The 26,332-nt window shown below is 39.7% G+C and overlaps 1 protein-coding gene and 1 long non-coding RNA gene across 2 annotated transcripts in view; one reads left to right on the top strand and one right to left on the bottom strand.

Moving 5' to 3' along the window:
* Positions 1 to 12,507, bottom strand: part of LOC122641474 — a 33,616-nt gene extending 21,109 nt beyond the window's left edge. Inside the window, exons 1-2 of the mRNA XM_043834724.1 lie at positions 11,992 to 12,507; positions 3,890 to 3,943 (exon numbers count right to left, since the gene is read on the bottom strand). Of these exons, the coding sequence (XP_043690659.1) occupies positions 3,890 to 3,943; positions 11,992 to 12,372 (435 nt within the window). The 5' untranslated portion in view covers positions 12,373 to 12,507. The remainder of the gene's footprint in view (positions 1 to 3,889; positions 3,944 to 11,991) is intronic.
* On the top strand, positions 3,585 to 25,187 carry LOC122641483. Its single transcript, XR_006329912.1, has 4 exons — positions 3,585 to 3,599; positions 9,589 to 9,595; positions 14,624 to 14,631; positions 24,848 to 25,187. It is a non-coding gene; the product is annotated as an uncharacterized LOC122641483 (long non-coding RNA).
* The last annotated feature ends 1,145 nt before the right edge of the window (positions 25,188 to 26,332 follow it).

Here is a 26,332-nt window from a genome sequence, read left to right as displayed (position 1 = left end):
ACTATTAAAACAGGGATACGGTAGAAAGGGGAGACAGTGGATGCTAAACTCACAGGTGAGGTAGCAAGTCCACCAACAAAGATAAAAGAATGGCAGCATGATATGAAGGATAAGGCCTAGAACTAGAAGTTGTGATAAATAAAGTTCAGGGAAGGAACTCATTGTAACAACATGTACAGGAAGGGCTTTTCCATTTTACATGCCTGTTGGAACAAGAAGTATGATAAGAGAAAGCAAAAAAAACAAGGTTTTTGACTAAAGTGTCAAGTATCAATGTCGGGTAGCATATCGGTAAGCTAGTTTTAAGAAATGTCTTAGAGACATATGGAGAGACTAAATACACTTTGATACACATGGATACGCTTATGAATTATGATACATGCAAAAGTAGTGTTTTTAATCATTGTGCACCATAAATAAACAATAAATAATAGGCGAATTATTACTACCACATAGGTCTGTTATTTTTCCAAATGTCACAAAGCATCCATTCTGCCACGTGGACAGGACAGATGATATGACCATGCATGTGTTCCAATACTCTAGACATTACTGTGAACTCTCCCAACTCTGAGTAGGAATGAATGGTTTAGATTAAAAAAATGTAAAAATAGACGGCTCAGATTTGTCTTGTGATTTTCGGGAACATCACTTTCCATTGTTACATGGATAACTACCCTAAATAATATTATTAATGCAATCTGAAAATCTAGATTATGTATCTTAGATGCAAGTAGGTCCAATGATCAAATCTGTGATCAGATCTGAGATAAAGGAAGCAACTGCATTCTTCAAGGAAAAAATCAGATCGATGGAAGGGAAGGGAAAAGAGATGAGATTGATCTACTTGGGAGGAAGAATAGAGAAGAGAACAAAAGAAATCAGGTATGGGATACCAATCCCGTATACTGCTCAACAGCCCCAAAACTCTTATTCTTTACCAAAATCATTTCTAATTGATGGGGTTGTATTACATATATAAAGACCACCTAAATTGACTCATAAAAGGACTCCTAATCAGTCTAACATACTCAATAAAGTAAATAACTTAAAAAAAAAAACTATACCTAACTATTAAGTATCCTAAGGACCTAATCTAACTCAAACACTTAACTACTAATCCCATGTACTAACTTTATCCCCACTGATGCAGATAAGTCACATAAGGGGCATATTTTATTGGAAATAGGCCTTGGGTGGGGTTATATATGCATTGGGCCTTTGATTCCATGTGTTTTCTTTGTAAGGAGCCACTTTAATGGACCTAAAATGTGGGTACAAGGAAGGCATATGGGATTAGGCTTAGCAGTAACTTATTTTCATTCCTAGGTTAATTAATGTAGTAGGTTTTACTTTCCTAGGTAGTCTTGATTAGTCTTTTAGTTTTCCTAGCTAAGTAGTTATTGTCTTTGGAAGCCTCCCCCCATGCTTTGGGAATTCCAAAAGACCACTTAATGTTTTAGTTGTTCATGTATCCAGCCTTTGGAATTCTTCCCTTTGTTTGGGAATTGCAAATGCTGACTAGGATGTAATCAATTAAGGTTCAGCCTCCTTCATCTATAAATTGAAATCATGGGTGAGCTCTCAATCATCCAAAAATACAAAAAAAATCCAAGAAAATCTGAAATATGACTACTACTTTTGTGAGAGTTTTTCCTTATGAGATGCAAGAAGGTTTGTGACTCAAACGGGATCAAGGTGGGACTCCTTCGATCGTGACCTCAGTGGGACTCTGACGGTTGGCAACCAGTGGGACTCTGAGCTGCACCTATCCAACGATCATCATCACCATCATATCCATCATTCATTTTCGTCACCATCCGTCGATTTGTGTTTGTACCCGTTTAGGGGAATCCGTATTTGAAAAAATCAGCTTCCAGAAACTATCTGAATCCATTCGAAAGCTAATTGGATGCTAATACAGATATTTCAATTTCAGACCAGATATTATCCAATCCAATAAGGTCTGATTATAAAAATCTGATTAAATAATTGTCTTTATAAATGATATTTTATAATAATAAAATTCCCTTGTCAATTCACGGTATATTACAAGTAATTAAAATAGAAATTAAATGGAAAAAAAAATTGATTCATGATGACATGTATGTAATTACAGATGACACTTCAACATCAACCCTCGTGGAGTAGTAGATTGAGCCCTTTAAGTTCTCGAATTTTCATTTTCTCCAGTTCTCCGCCACTCAACACAAACATTGAGACTACAACGCCGCTCTCTCCAGACTCGCGACTCTACTCCCCAGTATCCACTAGGGATGTAAATGGATAGTCGAAAATCTGTATTTGATTTGTGTTCGTATCCATTTAGGGGAATCCTTAATCGAAAAATCGGTACAAGAAACTATCCGAATCCGTTCAAAAGCTAATCAAATGTGGATACGGATAGTGTTATATTTGAATGTGATCCATTACATCCCTAATTATGGTTCCATGCTTGCTAGGGAGCCGCAATCAGAACTTATACAAACATCTATTAAAAAAACAGAACTTCTACAAAGATGTGGTGCCCCACAAATAAGTGGATAGCACCACAGCCCCACACAGAAACAAAACCGGAAGAAGCAACCAAAAGGGAAGCTCAAGCGGTGACACATCTAATGGGTGATCCAGATAGTTGGGCTGGTCAGACCATTTAGGCTTGAGGTAACTTAAACACGCGTGTTCCTAACTTTATTCATTGAGGATTTATTACCAAAACCTAAATCTTTGTTTTTGGTAGGAAAATAAATAATAACACCTACTGAGAAACTATCAGTGCTCACATGCGGACTAAAGGGTTGAAACCAAGGATTGATATGTATAAATCTTTGTTTTTGGTAGGAAAAGAAATAATAATTCTTACTGAGAAAAACTTACACTAATCCTTAAAACAGTAGTTGAAACCCCAGTTTCTTAGAGCTGAGAAGTGATGAGCAAGTTAAAGCTGCCTCCTTTAATTAATTTTCAAATGATTGGAGGCTTTGAGAACTTGATTACAGTTTCCAACTGAAGCAGATAAGTCATCTAAAGGGCTTATTTGATTGGAAAAAAAGCCTTGGGTTGGATTATCTAGGCGTTGGGCCTTTGATTCCATGGGTTTTCTTTGTAATGGGCCACTTTAATGGGCCTAAAATTTGGGTAGAAAGTAGGAAAACGGAATTTACTTCATTGGTTTAGTTAGAATCCTGTTTTTGAATCAGTTTCTTTCATTATTATAGTTTCCTAGTCAGTTTATGTTACCTTATTAGTTAAGAATTGGGATAGGCCTTTCCTTTTTAGTGTTTTGAGTCTATTTTTGAATTTTCTATATAAGTTTGTAAGGGGTACAGCCTTCTACACGAATTTGATTAATAAGACTGAGAAAAAAAAAATAGCTTTATGCTTTGCTCTGTGAGAGAGTATGATGAGATGCCATTAGTGAGAGATCAAAATACAGTGGGAGGTCATGGATGAAAGACCCGAGTCTAAGAGAGACTACCCTATCTTCTTCTTCTTCTTCTCTTCATCGATTTTTTTTTTTTTTTTTTTTTTTTTTTTGGTTAATCTGTCAACCGATCGAAGTATTTACTGTTGCTGGACCTGAAGTTTGTGATCCTCTTGTGGACAGGTTAACACCTATGACTGGTTTAAATAACCAAAAGAAGGTACTTGCAACTTGCTACTCATGTCCAGATTTTGAGGCAATGGTTGTTCAGTGCATCTAGAACGAGGCACATGTTTTATTTATTAATTTGTTATGGTAAACAATGAGGCACATGTTTCAACTGCTCCATCCTTTTAGCTACTAAAGGGTGTCACTTTGACAAACAAAATCTATACAAACAACAGAAAATGTTTGTGGAATATCAAGAACAATAACATATATTGTAAATTAGTGAAGTATACTCACAGCAAAACTTCTTCCCAATGGGGTATCCAGAAAACCATTCAGCTGCCTCCTGTACTACAGGAGGAAAGGAGTCAAAGAAGGTAAGTCAGTATGTTTACAACAACAATAACAATAAGAATATCAATTGATAATAACAATAATAATAACAATAATAATAACAATAATAATAATAATAATAATAATAATACAACCAAGAATCAAATACAAAGATAACTTAGTTGAACTCAACATAACAACATAATCTGTACAAAATCAGCTAAAATTAGAACAAACAGGAGCTAGGAATATAAGTTGAATTTTATATGGCATAAAATTAGGAAGAAGGAAAAAAACTATTATCAATATCCAAGTTTTATAAGCAGAGTAAAAGGAAAAATCAGAGTTGACAGAGTCTCCTACAGTAAGAGACGACACTGAAATATCCTAGCCATCAAAGATGTCAGCTGCAAGCTTCTCTGAGATATGCCCCAAATAATACATGCTGACTCAGAGACGGAACCTTACGTATAAAGAACTTAATTTTTTATGAAGCTCCCTCAATCCAAAAATAGAATTAACTGATCTATTTAATTTAATCCTGTTCTCATCTTCTCTTAATTTTCAGTTCTTATTCTGTTCTCATCTTCTCCCAGTCTACTTACCATTGTTAAAACTCGTAACGTACACCAATCAAACCTAGGCACTATATTCCTCCATGATCCATATTCTTTTTCATCCTATTAAATCTCCACCTCAAAAAGGTCGCTGCTAAATTCAAAACTACCCAGGCGACATGTCTCCATTAGTCCTTCCCTTCAATCCATTTAGGCCTTTGGAACTCGGTTTGACCCAAACCCTAATTTCCCTGATTGGTGCTTCTTTCATCCTTGTGATTGTGGTTGATTCTGACCACTAATATGTATCCTCCTTCAAACATTTTTCAACTCTGATTTCTATCTTATTCCTTCCGATCCAGTCAAAAATAGATCCTTAAACCTTTACCATCATCTCTTCACATAAATTCCTAGCTTAATTAACATTGGTTCAGCAAATAGACACGATGCCTTGTAGGAATTCCAATCCATCCTATGTCAATACACTATCACATTTATTAATGCTCCAATTCAAGCAAACCATCAGGCAAGGAAAATCCAGGGAAGTAACCCCCATCATCTCCAAATTCTGCAGAAGTGGGAAAAGGCTTCTCAAGCTACCAACAAAGAGGAAAAGACATGATAGCTCATCTTACCATCCAAAATGATTTGAGCATTCAGCCATTCACTACGTCACTGTAGGCGTATCACGTATGTCACAGTAACATGAGACTACATGCCAAAAACAGACAAGAACAGAAGACGCCAAACACAGTAAACCCCAAGAAAGGGATTGTAAGACTAAAGGGGTATGAAGGATCATTTCAATCTATTATAATTCACAATTCTTTTTATATCATATTAGCAACTCCAAAAGGTTTACAAAAGAGAAAAGTCGCTTTTATACGAGATACTAAATTAGATTTATTTAGGGTTAGTCATAGCTTATCTATTATGATAAGTTAACTATTGCTGGTAGTGGCTCCTGTTTCTAAGTATTCATGTAATCAGAGGTTCAACTTCTCCATCCATTGTCCCCAAACACTTAGACAGCTTTAATCTCTAAAATCTTAACCAAAGAAACACCTAAGAGACTAACAGAAACCTTCTTGCACCCTACCATCCATCTGATACTCCAATACTTTCTAGAAATGAAGTTTTTGATATATGGTGGTACCCTATTAATGGAGAATTGGTTTGGATTGAGTAGGTTGGTTCGATTCACTTGTGAACCATTTTTCTGGTTCAACCTTAGTTCAATAGATTGGGTTTTATCTGAACTGTCCAATCAGCAGTTCAGGTCGTGGAGTAGAATTTAGCAGTTTATTTTCAGCTAAGATTTAAAACTCGAAATGGGGTACAAGATCAATCACGTGCTCAATTCGAATCATCCCGGACTCGAGCAGAAAATCTATGTAAGACTTAAGTTAGGTCAAATTTAGTCCCAAAATAACCCACAACAAGTCACAGCAGTCCACCAGAAATAACCCTACAGTAGGGTACAAACCAGGTCCGAAAATAGGACTTAGGGTTCAGATCAAACACAACTTTCAGCCACTTAAAAGGAATTGTAACTAGGGCCAAATGCAAGGCTGAGAATGCTCAGCAAACCCTGAGAACAGGGATTGATTTGGATGACCAGAAACAGTAGAAACAGTAGGTCACCAAATTAGAAAGTAAAGGGATTAGGTGTAGAAACCAAACCAGCCTGTAGAAAGTCTCCAAATTGAGATCGAGTGGAGATGAGGTTGAAGAGGGGCTGCACTCCAAATTTTAGCCAAATCTGATGGCTAGAAGTTGAGATATGAAGATAACCCTAAATTAGAAAGTTTGGAGAGAACTTGCAAAATCAGCACTGCACTTGGACTCCAAGTTGGATCGAGTGCAGGGCTTATTGAAGGGAAGCTTTGCTGCAATTTTGGTGAAGTTCTGATGGATGGATGTGAAGTTATGGAGGTGGAATGAAAATAGAAAGTATCAGGCAGAGTGATGGGGTGGAATTGTCAATCGAATGGAGGTAATGGAAGGGGAAGGCTGAGCTTCAAGTCCTGGTGATGATTTGAGGGTGTGAAGTTATGGAGGTGGAATGAAAATAGAAAGTATCAGGCAGAGGGATGGGGTGGAAGTGTCAATCGAATGGAGGTAATGGAAGGGGAAGACTGAGCTTCAAGTCCTGGTGATGATTTGAGGGTGTTTTGAATTTAGAATGTTGCAGAAGGTGTAACACAGCTCCAACCAAAGGATCTCCAGCAGTAACAACCTCAATGAGTGAGAGAAGTCTTCAGCCTTGAATATGGATAACCACCAATAGCAGCAAACTCTTGGATCAGCAGCAGCACACTCGAGCAGGGCAGCTTGCAGGATCAGAAATGGAGATCGAGCAGGGGTAGGAGAAAAGAGAAGATAGAAGAAGGGGGTAGGGGGAATGGCTCTGTCAGCCGGGGTCTCTCACCCACAGATATCTCAGCTGTTGCAGCACAGGGAAAACTCCCATACTCGATGGCTAATTGGCCTGGAGATTCTTTTCTCTAAAGTTCTAATCTTTCATTAAGATGTGATGCCTTTTAATAGCTTAGGCAAGCTTACAATAGAATAGGAACTTCCCAAAAATAAAAGCTAATCTAAAATAGAAACTTCTAAATCCTAACTAAACAGAAGTTAACTAAATCTACTTGGCTTTATAATTCAGCCACAAAATAGAAACTAAAACAAATTAGAAACTAGAAAATATGGAAACTACTAAAGTGCACCAAATCCAACTGACCGGTCAAAAGAGGATCCTAGCAAAATCGTGGAGCACCTTCCTCTCAAAATTGGAGAGCATCTTTGATTTGGTCAAGGGGGATCCTTGGCACAATCGTGGGGCATCTTGGACCCCTGATTGGCTTGCTCGAGTTGGCCCTGCTGGGCTGACTCGAACTGGTCCATCTCTGGCTCAAAGGGTGGCCTGGTCCTTTGTCTCTCCCTCTGGCCAGAATCTACATCAATCTAACTCAGTTAGATTTGATGTGTAGAATTGGTGTTGATTGAAATTGACCCAATCTAAAATTTAAAACCATCTTTTCAGCTTGTTTTACTATACTTTTATTGTAAGCATAGTTTTCACGGTGGTTAGGCGACCCAAGGCGTTGGAGAGGGTAAAAAGCAAGGAAACACAAATTAGGTGACCAAGGCACCCGTTTACACGACCAAGGCGCCCAAGTCGACCAAAGTGCCTGGACACCTAGGCGTCGCCTTGACAACTATGATTGTAAATAGTTGGTTGGATCAGGGACTTTATAAGTCCAGTGATAGTTTTAAGTTGTCTTAATTCAATTTCGAGATCAGATTAGGACACGTCAATTGGATATAGTTTCTTGTCCGTTCTGAACTTTTATTCCTGATGTTATTTAGTATTTGAGTCGATCAACAGTATCTGAGTCAATCAAAGAACCTACGCAAGAGTGGAGGTTACCTTATTTATTATATTGTTATTTGGTGGTTGAATGAAGATAGAACTCCTCCCAAAGCAGGTGGTCTACGTGAAAATTTTAGGGATAAGTTTTTGAGTCAATAAAAGACTGCCCTCAGCCCATCGACTGGTAGTTTTAGAGTCCAAAATTATTTTCTGTTTTCTCTAATTTTACAGCTTTATAAATGCATTGTAAAGGCTCACAAGCCCTCTCTAATTTGATGAATGGATTAAGAATTAGGTTAGTTAATTATTGAGATAGTGATTGTTGTCTCTTCTCCTTTGGCTCTCCTCCCCCCAACTGGGAATTTTCTCTCGTGCTACATCTCTCTCATAATTAATGTAGTCCTAGATAGGTAGGAGACCTACTAGGAGCCAAACAACAGGATCAAATAACAAAAGGGGTTGCTGGTTCGAATGGACAGCACTAGGATTTAGGTCAATTCCTAGGGCTAGAGTAGGATAATGGGAATATAGTTTATATGATTAAACTAGGCAGGTTTTGCAGAGTTTAGAAAGCTAGATTTGGTTAGGTTTAGATGAGAATTCAAAATTCCAGAAATTAGGGTTAGGGTTTCAAGTTTTGGGTTTTAGAAATTAGGTCAAATTTAGGGTTTTGAAAGGCAAAAAGGGGCAGCAGCTTAGGTCGAGTGTAGGGAGTGTTAAGGAGAGGCTGTGGTTTGAATTTGAAATAATTCTAATGGTCAAATATGGTTGGGCAGCAAGATCTAGGGTTTAATGAAGTTAGGGTTTACGGGATTCAAACCAAAAATAAAGGGGGATCAATTGGGGGGAAGGATTAGAGGATTAGGAGAAGAAATTGGGTGTCAAACTTACTGGAGATTCCACTGGCAGCAGCTTGAACAGATGTGAAGGATAGAACAACCTTCGAATTGAAGAAGATCCTCCCAGCCGTCACAGCGTAAGGAGTCAACCGGATTCCACCAGTCCCTTTCCACCTTGATATCCACAAGGATGCACACTCACAAGGAGCAACACTCAACAAAGCAGGGCAGCAGCAATGGCAGCAAACAAAAGCTTTTCATTAATCAAATTCGTGTACAATGCTGGCCTCCCTTCCAAACTTATATAGAAGACTCAAAAATAGACTTAGACACTAAAAAGGAATGGCCTAATCCTATCCCTAACCTATTAGGTAATTTAAATTGACTAGGAAACTAAAATAATAAAGAAAATAGACTCAAAACATTCCTGGACTTATAGAGTCCTAATCCAGCCCAACTTACATCACATGACCACTTAAGTTGTCACATGACCACTTAACCAAGTCACATGATCACTTAAATTGAACCAATTGGATGCAACCAATTTGAACCGGTTCCATTAAAAAACATAAAAATAACAAGTATTGGGCTAATCCCGTATATACCCATATTTTAGGCCCCAAAAAGTGACCTATTACATTAGAAACCCATGGGATCAAAGACCCAACATGTATGTAACCCAACCCTAGACTTATTCCTAATAAAATAAGCCCATTTGGGTGATGAATCTGCATCAACTCTCCCCAGTTTGAAAAAATTCGTCCTCGAATTTTGCAGTGATGAGGGGGAAACAACTTGTGAGTAACAACTTTGACCATTCCCAAGTAGAATTGTGGTTGCTTGTAGACTTTAGGGATGTAGTCTTTAAGGCGTGGAGCGTTCTCTTCAAAGAATCATAGTGGACTAACAAACTCTATGTGCTCAACATCTTCAAGAACAACATCTTGGATGTCGATGATTTCTTGTGGAGTGTTTTCAATCACCATTTCATCTTCCATGTCCTCAGCCTTGTCAACTTTGCCCTTTTCAGTAGTTTCTTCTACCATTGTGTTTTGGACCTCCACATCAATTTGATGGCCGAGCTTCTCAACCATGATCTCAACTATTGGTGCAGCTTGGTCTACTTGAATTTCTTTAGCTATAGGTTCTTGAATCTCTTCAACACAAACTGCCTTAGTAGAATCTTCTGTTGGTGCATCCGCCATTGGTGAAACTTCAAACACAGTCGATGCCACTTGCATTTGAGTTGACATGTTCGGCAGTCCTTGTAGCTGTGTAGTCGATGTGGTCACCTTCGGTTGTAACTCTTTTAGAGTAAACAAATGGTATAGACGGTGTCGATCAGGTAGGACACACGAGTTGTTTTCAGGTTCAATCCAACCTTGTCGCTCGTCCAACCAATTACAACCTACTGCAATAATGCTCCTTGGAGATGGTACCGGCTTACACCAAGCACCATCATGGTATGAAGAACACCCAAATTCAACAGAGACTTTACCTATAGGCATGATGCAAATCTCTCCTGATTGGGACAACATATCCACCACAGATTGTGAAATAATATTGTTACGTCGCCTCTCATCAACAACTAATATGGCTGTGCTCCCATTGGGTAGACGAACCTGGGTCTTGAAAACGAAGGGAGGTGGGTCTTTCGAGGCTTGGGTGGATCTTCCCTCCGCCATAGCTTTGATACCAATTTATGTAGTCCTAGATAGGTAGGAGACCTATTAGGAGCCAAACAACAGGATCAAATAACAAAAGGGGTTGTTGGTTCGAATGGACAGCACTAGGATTTACGTCAATTCCTAGGGTTAGGGTAGGATAATGGGAATATAGTTTATATGATTAAACTAGGCAGGTTTTGGGGAGTTTAGAAAGCTAGATTTGGTTAGGTTTAGAAGAGAATTCAAAATTCCAGAAATTAGGGTTAGGGTTTCGGGTTTTAGGTTTTAGAAATTAGGTCAAATTTAGGGTTTTGAAAGGCAAATAGGGGCAGCAACTTAGGTCAAGTGTAGGGGGTGTTAAGGAGAGGCTGTGGTTTGAATTTGAAATAATTCTAATGGTTAAATATGGCTGGGCAGCAAGATCTAGGGTTTAATGGAGTTGGGGTTTACAGTATTCAAACCAAAAATAAATGGGGATCAATTGGGGAGAAGGATTAGAGGATTATGAGAAGAAATTGGGTGTCAAACTTACTGGAGATTCCACTGGCAGCAACTTGAACAGATGTGAAGGATAGAACAACCTTCGAATTGAAGAAGATCCTCCCAGCCGTCACGGCGTAAGGAGTCAACTGGATTCCACCAGTCCCTTTCCACCTTGATATCCACAAGGATGCACACTCACAAGGAGCAACACTCAACAGAGCAGGGCAGCAACAATGGTAGCAAACAAAAGCTTTTCATTAATCAAATTCGTGTACAATGTTGGCCTCCCTTACAAACTTATATAGAATACTCAAAAATAGACTTAGACACTAAAAGGGAATGGCCTAATCCTATCCCTAACCTATTAGGTAATTTAAATTGACTAGAAAACTAAAATAGTAAAGAAAATAGACTCAAAACATGGTTGAACTTATAGAGTCCTAATACAGCCCAACTTACATCACATGACCACTTAACCAAGTCACATGATCACTTAAATTGAACCAATTGAATACAACCAATTTGAATCGGTTCAATTAAAAAACAAAAAAATAATAAGTATTGGGCTAATCCCGTATGCAACCTATATACCCATATTTTAGGCCCCAAAAAGTGACCTATTACATTAGAAACCCATGGGATCAAAGGCCCAACATGTATGTAACCCAACCCTAGACTTATTCCTAATAAAATAAGCCCATTTGGGTGATGAATCTGCATCAATAATTCTTGCTGATTCACTTTCTCATACCCACCACAAAGCAGATCTAACGATTTGATCTGCATCACCATTGATGTTCTTGACAATCTGCTCTGTTTATAAGAGCAAACCCCAAAAATATGACTAAACTATCCACTAAATAGTCGCAAGTAATTGGTATTTCTCAGTTAGCCACCTTTCAAATCTATACATGCGATAAATAACTTAACTCCATTCAGTGAGTACAGAACAAAAACCTCGTCCAGTATAGCTTCTAATTCCCACACCGCAATCACATGTGTTAACAATAGAGAATTTGAGTTATAAGGATGTATTAGAAGACGTACTACATAGACCAACAGTAAGTTATGATAAATACAAATTCACTTCAATTAATAAGTATCGATTTAGTCATCATAACAGAGAGAGGGAGAGAGAGCAAACCCGGGGCAAGTTGCCAGAGAAATCGAGGGTGAAAGTGCGCCACCTGCGACCGATTTCAAGCTCGCGATCGAGCTCACGAGCCTTGTCGGTGGCAGACTGGACAATAGAGTTGAAGCGCCTGGAAACGTAGTATTGGCGATCGAAACGCTCTGCGGCCTTCTTAGCGTCGAAGACGAGCTGTTCAAATCCATCGTTGGCGCTCCTCCACGCTTCCTTCCAGACCTCGCCGGAGGCAACTCGCTTCGCGAACCCGTCGAAGTCGCTCCTCCGGAATGCCTGAATCGTGGCCACGTGGCGCGTCGAAATGGCTCGTCGTTGGCTAGATAGGAAGCGAGACTTCGAAGGCGATAGTAAGGGATGCCATGGCAGGCTCGTCGCCATGACCACACTACGCGCGCGAACACTCTAACACAGAGAGACTTGCACACCGAGACGACGGATGAGACCGAGGGAGATTTTCAAGGTCCGTAAAGGCTCAAGGATCAGGAGTTGCACGTGGGGCGTGCGGGCAGTTAGCGAGCGAATTTTTATCTGCTGCTGCACAGGCAGCGCTGCTGTATGCATCGTGCGAAGCAGCAGCGGCCATGTGTGCATAGCGGGCCCCACTGTGCAGACATGGCCGCTGCTGCACCGCATGATGCATACAGCAGTGGCTGCTGCACAGCAACAGATAAAGGTTTCTGAATGATTCCCCAAATTTTCACCGCTCACCGGTAGGACACTTACATAATCCGTTCTAAATATGACACGTGTCAATACATGGCAAATTATCAGGTTTGAAAATTAGGTAAAGTACACGTACCCCATAAAATGCATCAAATATTCCTCATACCCCCTAAGCTTCTAACAAGTCCACGCGCACCCCCTGCAAATTCCACATACTCCCCCTACTTTACCCCCTAAAGCCATTTAAGTCTACATCATTAAGTTAGGCGTTAAGTTCTAAAAACTTGAACAAACTATCCTTTCTTCTATCTTTTCTAAATTTGAAAAGATCTAATTGCCCTGACCTATTTGTTCATAATATGAAAAGTCATTTTTGCCATAACATAATTTGAAAAGATCCTTTTACCCCGCTATTTGTTCTTAAGAACCTAACCCAACCTAAATATCAAAAAGCCCTTGCTACAGCATAATTACCAAAATGCCTTCGTCTTCCCTAAAATCCATCTTCCATTTCTCAAACTTCTCTCAAAAGACTCAACACTAACTTTTTGAAAAAATAGGATTTGTCAAAAATAGTATAGCTTAAAATGTATTGGTCTTTCATCCACCGTCAACCTCTGGAGTCTGTCTGAACCCTTTATGGGATTTTACCAGCGAATTCGATTTTTATTTGACCAAACTACCCTTCACACTGTCTTTGTATTGGATTACATTGATTTTTCCACCATTTCAAGGTTTCTGGTCGAAAATCGGAATCCAAGAAAAAAAAAAGAAAACCCCTTTCTCTCTCTATCTGAGGAGTCTCTGACACATTTTAAATTTTTAAAGTGAATTTATTTATTATATTTTTTCCCACCATTAAAGGAGCTTTCACTGGTATTTGAAGTCACTATTTGGGTTCTGCTACTCACTTTTCCTTACTGGAAGATAAGGCAACTCTTCCGGACTCGCTTCCAGGAAAGCGAAATTTCTAGTTTTGGATCTATGAATTGAAGAAGAAGAAGAAGAAGATTAAAGTTCTTCCTTTTTTTTGTTTTCTTTCTTCTTTTTATGTTTCTTTGGATTGTATATGACAATCTCGGATCTCCATTTGTGTTTGTTGTATATATCTGTAAATAAATCTTAGCGTTTTTTTACACACTCCAAGTTGTGGCGGTGGTGTTTGCACGATGAAGTCGACAACTTGTCTTGATTCTGTGGTGTTTCAGCTCACTCCTACTCGAACCAGGTAAGTTTTCTCGATCAGAGATTACTTTGTCTTCTCTTGATTTGTTTGAGTTAGTTAACCAATCATTGGACGTATCAAGGGAGGGTTATGGTCTTTTGAGAGAAGTTTCAGAAATGGAAGATGGATTTTGAGGAAGATGAGGGCATTTTGGTAATTATGCCCTCACAAGGGCATTTTGGTAATTAGGTTGGGTTAGGTTCTTAAGAACAAATAGTGGGGGTAAAAGGGTCTTTCCAAATTAGGTCAGAGCAATTAGGTCTTTTCAAATTTAGAAAAGATAGAAGAAAGGGTACTTTGGTCAAGTTTTTAGCACTTAACGCCTAAACTTAACGGTGTGGACTTAAATGACTTTAGGGGGGTAAAGTAGGGGTGGTATGTGGAATTTGCAGGGGGTGCGCGTGGACTTGTTAGAATCTTAGGGGGGTATGAGGAATATTGGGTGCATTTTAGGGGGTACGTGTATTTTACCCTTGAAAAATCTATTTATTTTTGTTTGGATTCATCCACATTCTAAGGGTGTCAATTCTAAACCGGCACTGATATGATCGATCTGTCCCAATTGGTGAAAGCCTGAAAACGGCCTCGACCTGAGGTCCACATTAGCTAAATGTATATCATTCACAGTGCAATAGGATGGACCGTCGAACGCCCAACCAAGTCCAACACATTTAAGGACCGACATGTTTAAGCTCTCAATTTTTTTTAGTCTTAGTTGATGCATAGGGATGTCGCCCGTAGTGTTGGTTGTTTGCTTGACCGGCTTAATTGACAGCCTTCATTCCAGGGATTAGTGATCTTGAATGAACTTGACTTGGTAGCCCGTGAGTGAGGGGCGCTTGCAATACACCGAATTCTTATTCAATCGGCGTAATGAAAGTCGTACGGCCTCTCCTTTCTTTCCTCTTTACGGATGAATAGATAGTCCCAATCCCTCAGGCCCTACTTCCAATTAATGCCTCTCTTAAGATCTATTTAATGTGGATAAAGAGGTGACCATTTGTTTTACTTCGATTACCCCATAAATTCTCTAGTTTATCCCAAATATACCCTTTCTTGATCTCCTTGATTAATTCGTTATCTCGCATTATATAAGCTATATAAAAGACTATGGGTCAAGTAAAAACATAGAATTGATAATTAAATATTATTGCACTATGAAGTTGAACAGCAAAAAATAAACAGAGCACATAATCAAAGCCATTTATGTTGTTCGAAATGCCATCTTTTTCTTCATATGTATGTCCATTGAGATTCAGCCTCATAAAGCTCCAAATAAATTTGAGATTTACTTATTTAGTCATTAGCCTAGTGAGGAATATTCTCTCAAGTAAGTTCTTGTTTCTCTTGTTTTTTGGTAAGAAGTAAGTTCTTGTTTCATTTCAAAGAATTAAATCTCATTAGGAGCTATATGGACAAAAAAAAATTTATGATAAAAAGAAATTTATTAAACTAAAGAGAAGGATATACATAAGTGGAAAAATTTTTGCTGCTACACTTGTAGCAGGAATGTTCCTGCTACGAGATTGGCAGCCAAGGAAATGGAATAATTAACTTCCCCTTTGGGTTCATAAATGCCCTCCTAGGTTTTAGTATTTTCTAAAATACCCTTTAAGATCCCATTTCCTTGGCTACCAGCCTTATAGCAGGAACATTTCTGCTACTAGTGTGGCAGCAAAATTTTGTATTGTTTGTTTCTTGAGCCTTTTTAGCTAAGTTAGACACCACTAGTGAACAGAATGGATCCTTTTATCGCTAAAACTCAAATCCTGCCCTATAGAGTTAATATCCAAAATATAGTGTAAGAGCGGCCAAGGCCAAGGCTTCGTAGTTGGAGCTAGAAGAAAATTGGAGATCTGTCGATTCGAGCACCATACTTCTTTCACCTTCAACCCTAATCGTTGAGCATGCTTGAGAACAATATGAATACTAAACAGCTCTGGCTCCAAAGGACGAGAAGTTTTGATTGGTCTTGCAGCAAACAAAACAAACTTGCCATTTAGCAAAAAATGTAAGACCATCCAACTGTAACTACTTCGGAAATCTGGTATCCTGCACAAATTAAAACAGGGAAATTGAAGATAGGCAAATGAGAAAGAGTAGCCAATGTAACTGTCACACCCCAACCCCCATCCTAGGGTTTTGGTATGATTAGGAGGCTTATCAACATCCTAAACTACCGCCAGGATCTCGATGCAGTGGCTCGAATCACAGTCAACTCAATACAACTCATATGTACATCAGAGTACGGAAAAAAATAAATTTACAATAGAAGTAAATATAGATACAAAAGTGCGGAAGTGTTTACAATAATAAAAGAGTTCAAAAGTCTAAGTGATAGACAATTAACATATTACATCTTTTCTCAAAAGATTAACTAAAACTAAGAATATCAGTAATATTACAGAGTTTATACCATACAAATGAGGAAACTTAAAAGGAACAAAAGAAATAAGTGTCTCGATCCAAGTGCCCTATTGGCACAGTCATCAACATCTAATCAACATCATAGGTCGAAGTCACCGACTGCACGTCAGTAACACCAAGCAAAACATATCCAAAAGAAAGAGTCACAGAGATTTCCACCAAAACATCACCTGCAGCGCATCTAAAAAGGTTACGCAAAGAGGGGTAAGCTCCACTGAGCCCAGTGAGAGGATGGAGACCATACAAACAATAACACATAGTCCATGATGCATGAATTAATTAACAATATTAGCCACCTAGCAAACATGTCTAAGTCACTAGGTTCTTGCTACTACAACTCGAGAAACATCACGGATCACTTATCTTATCACCACGATGCAACCTCAATTGTTACCTTGGAGCCCACACCGGTCGAAGCCACTCGTTACTCAGAGGCAAACCCTGATAATCAATGATCATCCCTGACCTGGCCTCGTATCACTCCACAGGCACACAGGGAGCATTGGTTACCCAACACCTAAACCCCTATTGGTAAGGGTCATAGCAAGGGGAACATAACCCTAACCATACTATATGAACTATCGTGTCGAGAGGTATTTCGGGTGCATCAACGTCTCATACCATCCAGTACCCGGGTACCAGCACGAGACGGTGCATGATAAATCATATAATAGCACTAATCGTATGATGCAATATGATACTATCGTATCGAGAGGTATTCTGGGTGCATCAACGTCCCATACCATCTATCACCCGGGTACCAACATGACACGCTGCATGACAGACCAATTATAAACATGATGAAGACATTAACAAGCCACATTCATAACGTATACATTCGCAATTTCCACAAACATGGTTATAATAATGCAAGAATGAGTATGCATGAGAAATGACATACAAGCATAACATAATGCAAAACACTCCCGAATTAGATCAAGTCCACACCCACTCACCTATTAGTTCTCGATTCGTTTACTAGGGTCCGTCGTCGATCAACGTATGATAAGCCTCACCGTAAGAGTAATGTTGCCTAAAAAAGCATGACAAAAAGTTAGGTAAGGTATGAGGGTCTCAAAGGATCTCCAAAGGTTAAGTCTTAAGGATGGATAATAGAGTCCAGGTGGACTCTTAAGTGGAGGTATAGTGCCTGGGTCCAACCGGGGCAAAAAATCTGAACCGAACTCTTAGGTGGATTCTGGTTTGAGTCCACCTCTGGGTCCACCTGTAAATAGAAAACGGATGGACTCATATGCGGATTCTGGCCTGAGTCCACCTGCAAATAGAGAAGGTGTTGACTCATATGCGGATTCTGGCCTGAGTCTGCCTCTGGGTCCACCTACAAACAGAGAAGGGGTGGACTCATATGCGGATTCTGGCCTAATTCCACCTCTGGGTCCACCTCTCTGCTGAACCCAAAATTCCTAGGTTTTGAGCTCCCTAACTTGATTCCACTTGGATTTTAAGCCCCAAGGACTTGGGGAAAGGGTCTTTGGGTCTACTTTGGTCACCATAACCTATTCCTATCATGGAAATGATGGATCTATAGAAATAAACCACCACACTAACCCAAATTCTTAGGTTTTCCATTTTGAACCCTAGATCCAAAAGAGAGAACTAATAGAAGGTCGTGAAAGGTCTTAAAGGTGAGCATCAAGCCCCCAATAACGTAAGATACCAGATTCATAAGCATCCTTGGGTTTCAAGTGGAACCCTAGGTCAAAACCCCCAACCTCAATAGCTTCTTCCCCAAACCCAAAAGATTTTAAGGGGAGAGAGAGAGAGGTTATTCAAGAACTCACCTAAACCAAGTGGCCAGGTGGTCCGAAGGCTGAGCTCCACGGCCCAAATCTTCCTCCAATCTCCCTCCTTCCTTTCCTTCTCTTCTTTCTTCTTTCCTTTCTCTTCGTTCTACTTTCTTTTCTCTTGTTTCCACGGCTCTGGGTAGGTTGCTAAAGTTATGATCATTTCATGGTCATGACTTCTATTTATAGCTAGGTTTAAGTGAAGGCTTGTTTGGTTAGGCCTATAAAACTCCAAAACCCATTTTTAGGTTAAGTTGGGTCTTTAGGGCCCACTTTTAAGGCCCAACATAAAAAGAACAGAAGAGGGTGGGGTCCATCATATTTGGGGACACCACAATGAAGTCTGAGACATGGGACAAGTTGGTCCCATAACCCAAAATTAAGTCTTACAATACGGGTGAATTCACCCCTGTGAGTCCAGTCCAAGGTCCAACCCTGCTGTAAAAGGGTAAACCAAGGGCAATATTCTTTGGGCTATGTCCCATACTTCGAGGACTTCAAAGGGAGGGTGAGCACACTTAATATTTTGGGTTAAAAGATTCATTGTTCATTAAAGTGTGATTTTTTTCCTTTTGTTAAAACCTTTCCTTGACGTCAGGGCCCAAGGTCACAAGTGTCGACAGTTGGCATCATCACAACACCTACCAAAGCAAAATCAAAATAGCCCATGAAAAATAGGGTGTCTTTTTGGGCGCGGGTATAACAGTAACAACCTCCTCAGTTAGAGAATATACATCAAGGGAAGAGAATGAGGGGGAGGGGGGATAACCCCAAATCTGATATCTAATTTTCAATTTTTTTCACAACCCATACTGGATCTAGCTTCTCTGATCCATAAACAACTTTGTTTCGAGTCGACCATATAAAGTAACAAGTAATAATAAATACCTCAAAGAACCAAGGTAAAGATTGTTTATCCAGCTTAAACTTAAACATAAAGGAGAGGCAAAAGTTTTCCAAAGAGGAATGAGACAAATACTCAGTTCTCAATCCCAACGGACTAGCAACCCAAATATGTTTTACCCAATCACATGAAAGGAATATGTGCTACTATGATTCCACATAATTTCCACAAAGAGCACAATAGGGGTCAATCGAAAGCCATTTGGACAGAGTTGCCTTGATCGGAATTCCTGCATTTAACACACGCCATATGAACAAAACTTGCATAGCTCGATTATAGCTCATTTAGTATGAGCCCGTTTAGAGGCACATTTAGCCCGTCAAGTACAAGCCCAATTATAGACTGATATCCGATCGACCTTTTATATGCCTAGCCTATGAGGATCAATTACTTAAATGGGTCGATCATAGTGTGAGATCCTAAAGTAGGGGAACCGATTAGGCCTGATCGAAACCGGCCCAAGCCGACCGATTGACACCCCTAATCCACACATTGGTAATTAAGACTAGGGAGGGGGTTGCTACTAGACTGGGTGACCCCTGCACCAGCGCAGGGCCAATGAGAGCGTGCAGGGAAATACAATATGGTGGGTGTAGACATCTCATTTTGTCTTTCCCCTCGGAGGTTTCTCGTAACAATGATGAGCACCCTCGAAGGCGTAGAGTTGTCGTAACTGTGGATGTAGCGTCAATATGCGCTACCCAAATTTGTTTGTCAATCGTCGATCCCCCCTTGCTGGAGCCCCAATCAGAGCCTCCAATCCCTCCAAGATCCCCTAGAAAGGTTAGCCCTGACCCAGACCCCTTGGAACAAGCCTGGCCCAGCACAGAACCTGGCCCAAATAGCCCAATCATCCGTGTCAACACCGAAGCCTAGGTCAACACTCAAAGACCCCGAGTCGACATTGACCCAACCTTCCATCGACATCGACATATCTCATTTTACTATCGAGCAGAGCATTCCTACTGTCTAAGTTGCCTCGACATTCATAATTTAAACATTGACAGTCAAGCCCTTTCCCTCGAGGTCGAGTGATGTTCAGCGACAACCACTCAAAGTCAACCTCACCCCTTCTCGATGTCGACTCGACCCCAGTTCAGTCTCGAATCTATGCAAGTCTGAGAATCCAAAACTTTTCATGTTTAGTCCCGATTTCGATTCCTTTCGTGACCAAGCCTATTTTGTGCATGTTGGATGTGTATTTTGGCTTCTTTAGGCCCCAAGAAACACTCCCTAAGGAAACTAACCATTTGCCCACACCCCATTGGCTCCTACCTTGATCAAACACCCACCGTTAATGTAAAGACACCAACTTTGGACAATCCGGATCGAACCTAGCATCCCTACACGAATTTGGGAGTGCATACACCCCTCTACATCTATAAATGCACCCCCTCTCACATTAAGGAACATTACATGAACTCTCCATGAGCATACCCATAAGTTCCACAAGCTCTAGTCATTCCCCACTTCAGTGCTTTGAGTCCTTGGCCTTTGGCCCTTCATTTGGTCTTAGCTCATTGCTTCCCTGTCTGTCACGCCCCTATCCCAACAAGGAATATAATGAAAATAAAAGAGGGTGATTGGGATGACACACGTCATCTAAGCTACCAGGATCACAGATATAGTATCTCAATTCACAGTCTTAAACTAAAATTAATATCACATTAATATCAGGGTGCAGGAAAGAAGGTAAATATCACATTTCCAAATATCAAATATAAGCGGAAGCGTTTAAGGGAATAGTTACATTATGTTTAATCACTAGGTGATATAATAAAGTTAACACAATGTTCGAACTGACCATAACATAACTACACAAAAGTAATATGATATCTGAAAGGTTTGTACAATGCTCATAAGCCCAAAAGAATCAAAAGGGAGCAAGTCCCAAGTAATCATTGTGCTCCGTATGCACAATCATCGCAAGGGCATCCATCGCCGTGCTCCTCAGTCACAACCTCCGGATCCTCAGCTCCGATATCATCATATCCCGAGGGTTCAACCTCAAGTTCAGCAAGATAGCCACTACCTGTATCATCATCTAAAAAGAGTGTATACATGGGGTTAGCTCCATCGAGCTAGTGAGGGGATGGGGATGCACATACACACAAAAGCACAGATAGTCCATGATGCATGCTATTATTAATCCATTTATCACCTAGCACACAATTCTAAGTCAAGGTATATGCTACTGCAATAACTAGGGAAAATATTTTGAATCCTTCCATGTTCACCACAATGTAACCTCAATTATTACCATTGAGCCCGCACCAATCGTAGCCTCAAACCACCCAGAGACAGACCCCGATAACCATTCCTAACCCTGGCCTGGCCTCTCTAACACTCCACAGGTGGCAGGTGCTCTAGTTACCCAACACCTAAACCCTTGTTGGTAAGGGTCATAGCATAGGGAACTAAACCTAACCACAGGTATGCTACATGATTCCTATCGTGTCGAGAGGTACTCTGGGTGTATCAACGTATCATTCCATCTAACACCCAGGTACCAGCACAACACGGCGCATACAGGCAAAGATGACATGCAAGTTATAAGTTCACTTAATCTGGGGTTCTGGAATCGGTACTTCCCGGCACCGTAACCCAAAATAGTCCACATCATCATCCATATCATCAATGTCAATTAAGAAATGGATGCAATAATGCAATCATGAGAATAATGATGCAAATAGCAATATATATATATAGGCAAACACAAACAATGCCCAAACCCACTCACCAAAGATTTGCGTATTGATTGGGGTGTTTGAAAGAAGTCGCTTTGGTACATGCTCCCCCGTGCAAGTTAGACTGCCTAGGGATGCATGAACAAGGTGTTGAAGAGTGTAGGTGGGTCCCACGAAGAGTCCCCACAATCTGCCACTCAAGACAGTACAAAAACCTCGAATGGATTCTCGAACGGAGGCACACTCAGTGGGTCCGTTGGTGAATCCATTCTCAGAAATGAAAACCCGAGAGGAAATGGTTAGAATGGGATTCTCGAACGGAGGTAGGATCCTGGGTCCTTGGTGAATCTGTTCAAGCCAAAACTCAAGTTTTAATCTTTAAAATACTGAATGGGTTCTCGAACGGAGGCCCGATGTCTGGGTCCGATGGTGAATCCGTTCAGGGTAAAACCCAATTTTTGAAGATCTTAACATTCCCAAATTCGTTCCTTTGGGTTCTATGGCCTTTTTTATTATTAGGGAAAGTTACATTGGGTCCATTAATGTCTACATTATATCACCCTAGGTATAGGTTCCAAGAGGTTCAAGGGGTTGGTCCTTCCAAGCTAGTTCCCATGTCTAGGGTTAGGGTTTATGGTATTAAACAACCATAAGTTAAGGTGAGGTTCTTAGGCTTGAGGTGGAGGTTAATTAGCTCTTGGATGAGCCACCAAGGGTTTGTTTGGTTGCAAGGGGAATGGAAATTTTTGATGTAATTTGAAAATTTTTTTCCCAAGGGGTAATAATTTTAGGTGTTTGGTTGTCAGAGAATTGTTTTTCCCATGGAGAATAAATTTCACTTTTGAGGTCAGATTGCAATTTTAATTTACTGACCAAAAACGCAAGTAAAATCAAAACCTGAGAAACGACTCTTAAACCTTGCTTTGTGGGTTGTTTCATCAATTGGAGAATCTCTGCGAACGTTTGAAAAGCTGAAGCCCTAACGTCTCTGGTACTGGTTCTGAGAAGGCTTCGAAGCTCGAGCAAGCTCCGAAGCTAGGATGGGGCTTTCGATTCAAGTCTTCAGTAGACCTTGCATCTGGTTCATTGAAAAAATCCCCAAACCCTTACTCCCTTCTTCTCTGTCTCCATTCCTCGACGATTGTAGCGACCTGCGAAGTGCGACCTCACAATACCGAAATCCCCCCGTGGCAATTGATAATTGCAGCAGCAGATTCACCATCTCCGTTCAATTCGGCCAGCGACAATCTATCTACTCTGTAAGTTTTCGCTCTGTGTATGTAAAAATGTCCATCAGATGATCTGGTAGTTATGAACTTGCCCTGTACTATAACTTCAACAACTCCCTTCCCTCTCTATACTTTGGTTATGGAAGGATTAGAAAATAAATACGAAACAAAAATATGCTATATGTTTCTCTTTTATTTCCTGGTAGTATGGATTTGTTTCTCTATTTTTATTATTACATAGGAGTTTGGAAACTGGATTTAATACTGCACATGGCCATTGTGATTCCACTGTGTCATTATTTACTAGGAGTAGAAAGACGGAACAGGATTCATGCTGTTCCACTGAGTTTGGAATATTCTTTTTGTTCCCTCCCGTGCTTCTTTTTTTTTTTTTTGTTGAATATACTGTTGGGATGTCTAAGTCCTGCTTCGGCATGGTTTGAATTGGTTTCTGATTAAGGATAGCAGTAGCTTATATGGGGAACCTTCTTGAGACATAATAATCGAGCAGCTTCTCTCTCTGCGTATTAGTGGGTCAAAACTGAGTCATTTTGCTTATCCATGTTTGGGGTTTTAGGAATTCCAAATATTTTGATTGCAGTAGGTTATTCTGGTTCATTATATATCAGATTATGGATGTTTTGAGGGAAATGTTGGTATCTCCACCTTGTTGTGTTATAAGGGTATATATGCACACTTATATTAAATATTAGGTACTTCTAAATCCATAAATTTGTTCTTGTTTTCTATTTTTCATGGCTTATCTGGTTGATAGTTTAACTGGTGTAGGACTTGTTGATCAGAGATTATTAGAGATTTATTTGTTAGGCATATGATATTTAGAGATATATTTGTTGCACCATCTCCTAGACGAACTGAAGATAACAAACTATAAGCAAAATAGTTGTGGTGGAGAAGGCATTTCCAAAGGGTTCTTTGTATGACATTTGATTTCTATATTCTGTATAGTTTTTAGTTTATGAAACTTTGGTAGTTGTGGATATAGTTGTTTCTGTTGTGGATTCAGTTGTCTAATAGGTGGATTCCAAATCGTGCTTGGGTCAAATTTATTCAATTTATTAACTATTTCTGTTGTGGATTCAGTTGTCTAATAGGTGGATTCCAAATCGTGCTTGGGTCAAATTTATTCAATTTCTTAACCTTTCTGTTACTCTAGTTTTGTCAAATTTTTGATCTTCTACTGATTATAAAATCCTGCAGTATTCTTATTGAATTGGGTTCAAATTGTTTTATTGATATCTGGTTTTATCCTCTATGGGATTTTTTTCTACCATTCTGAATCTCTTGCTCAACCACCTTAGTCGTCCTCCTACTATTAACATTACACAATGTAGGACTCTTTAGAGAGTGACTGTTCTTTTGATAGAATCAATTCAGATTTTTTAGGTTAGTTACATAATAGACCCATTTATTGAAATTTTGGACCATTCTAATTTGTTTTCTTGAAGCAACATAATTTTCTCTTTTATCAGAGTACCCTGCCAAGGGGAGGAACATGTAATTGTTCCCATGGTTTAAGAAACCTGGATCGGATATGGGATCAGCCATCAAAGTCGGTTGTGAATAATATAGGCAGCAAACAAGAGGGTTGCAGAAATCTACTGAATTTGGCTGGATTCTATTAACTGACATGATCCCTTTAGGCCCTTTTAAACCAAGCCCACTTGATATACACTTCAAAACCTACTTAGTTTTTTATTTTCAAAAGGAGCAAGTGAGCAAAGAGAGGGCTCATAAAGGGAGAAGTGTATCCATCCCAAAGCAAGCATGGTCTCCTATTACGCAGCAACTATCCTTTCCCTCACTTGCTTGCTATGTTATTTAACCCTCATATAACTATAAGGCAAAATTTTCCACTTATTTCTAATATAATGTTGATTTGTCCATCGCAGATTGGCATTTTTTATCGCGGAGATTTGCTTGCTTGCGGGTTCTTTGAGGAATGCCTACCATTCCAGATACAGGATAGTTTTTGGGGACCAACCTCCTTCTTGCTAGATTTTGAGGAAAGGAGTCTTTGGAGTAGGGGCTGCCTTCATTGTGTTCACTGGCATACTCAATGAACTCTTCTATGTTTGCTATTCTAAGGCTAAGGATGGATTCAGATTTGACTTTGGCAAAGACATTGGTGTGGGGTTGGGAACCTATAGTTGAGTTTGCATAAGATACAACATTGTTAGCTAAGTATGGAACTGTTTGCACTTTGGATTTATAATGTTTGGCTCACTCGTTGAGTTTCGTTGGTGTTTCCTATGGAGCTTAATTTTGGTCTTTGGATATGGTGTTTGATCCTAGTTTCTATTCTGTTTATATATTCTTTTCTTGTAACCCTATCCTTGCCCTTGTATACAGTGCTCACATCGTAGTTGGAAAAGTTCAATTAGGAACTTGACATTGCAATCTGATACAGACATGCCATTGAGGTTGGTCTTGTTTGTGACCATTTTTGGATTTTTTTTTTTTTTTTTTGTGGTAAGCAAAATGTACTATTTGGTTGATTGAGGAAAAATCCAACTAGTTATAGATAGAATTTCCTTTATCCAGCTTGTCATTGGAAATCGTTTTATTTATTTCTTCCCCACAAGGTTAGAGAAATGCAGAAGAGGCATATTGAATGTTTGCATTTTGAATCATTAGGCCCGAATTTACAATTTGGTTTTGCTTCAATGGTCATTAATGACTATAAAATGTCTGCCCACCTATTTATGAATGTTTGATAATATCCCCCCATTGATGTGCGATACCCTCTTCCAACCATCCAAATTGTTAGAATTCAGACGCGCTCTCTAATTGCCTATGCACATTTGTGTGTGTGTGTGTGTGGGTCTCAACAGGATAGTTATGATGTGTTTTCAGACATTATTTCAAATTCATCAAAATTATGTTATATATAACAAAAGTTTGAAATGACTGTTACACTCCTTGGTCCTTTTTGCCGTTCTAGGGGGTGTGCCAGTCATTTCACGCGACTATGCCTAGGTGCAGGTACACACCGCACTGCAGCACCGGTTAGCGTTCCTTTTTTCATAAATTATTAAGAAAGAGTCTTAATAAGTGAAAGTTAGTACACTGGGTTGGATTACAAATTTAAAAAAAAATTACACTGATTTTACATCAATTTTTTAGACAACCAAACAACTTAGTAAAATTAATTTCACTTTACTTCCTTTGCAACCAAACGACTTAAAAGGGAAAAAAAATTCCCTTCCCTTCTCTTCCCTTCCCTTCACTTCCCTTCCCTTCACTTCCCTTTCCCATTTCCCTTGCAACCAAACTGACCCCAAGGGAACCATAGAGGAGACCTTGGGTCCAGGGATTTGGTCCAAGGAAGGGAGGGTCCAACCGGTAGGGTTTTGGTGGGAAAAGGGAGAGAGTGC

The sequence above is a fragment of the Telopea speciosissima genome, chromosome 1 (assembly GCF_018873765.1).
Source record: "Telopea speciosissima isolate NSW1024214 ecotype Mountain lineage chromosome 1, Tspe_v1, whole genome shotgun sequence".
Classification (NCBI taxonomy): Eukaryota; Viridiplantae; Streptophyta; class Magnoliopsida; order Proteales; family Proteaceae; genus Telopea; species Telopea speciosissima.
This window is presented reverse-complemented; position numbering and strand designations above follow the sequence as displayed.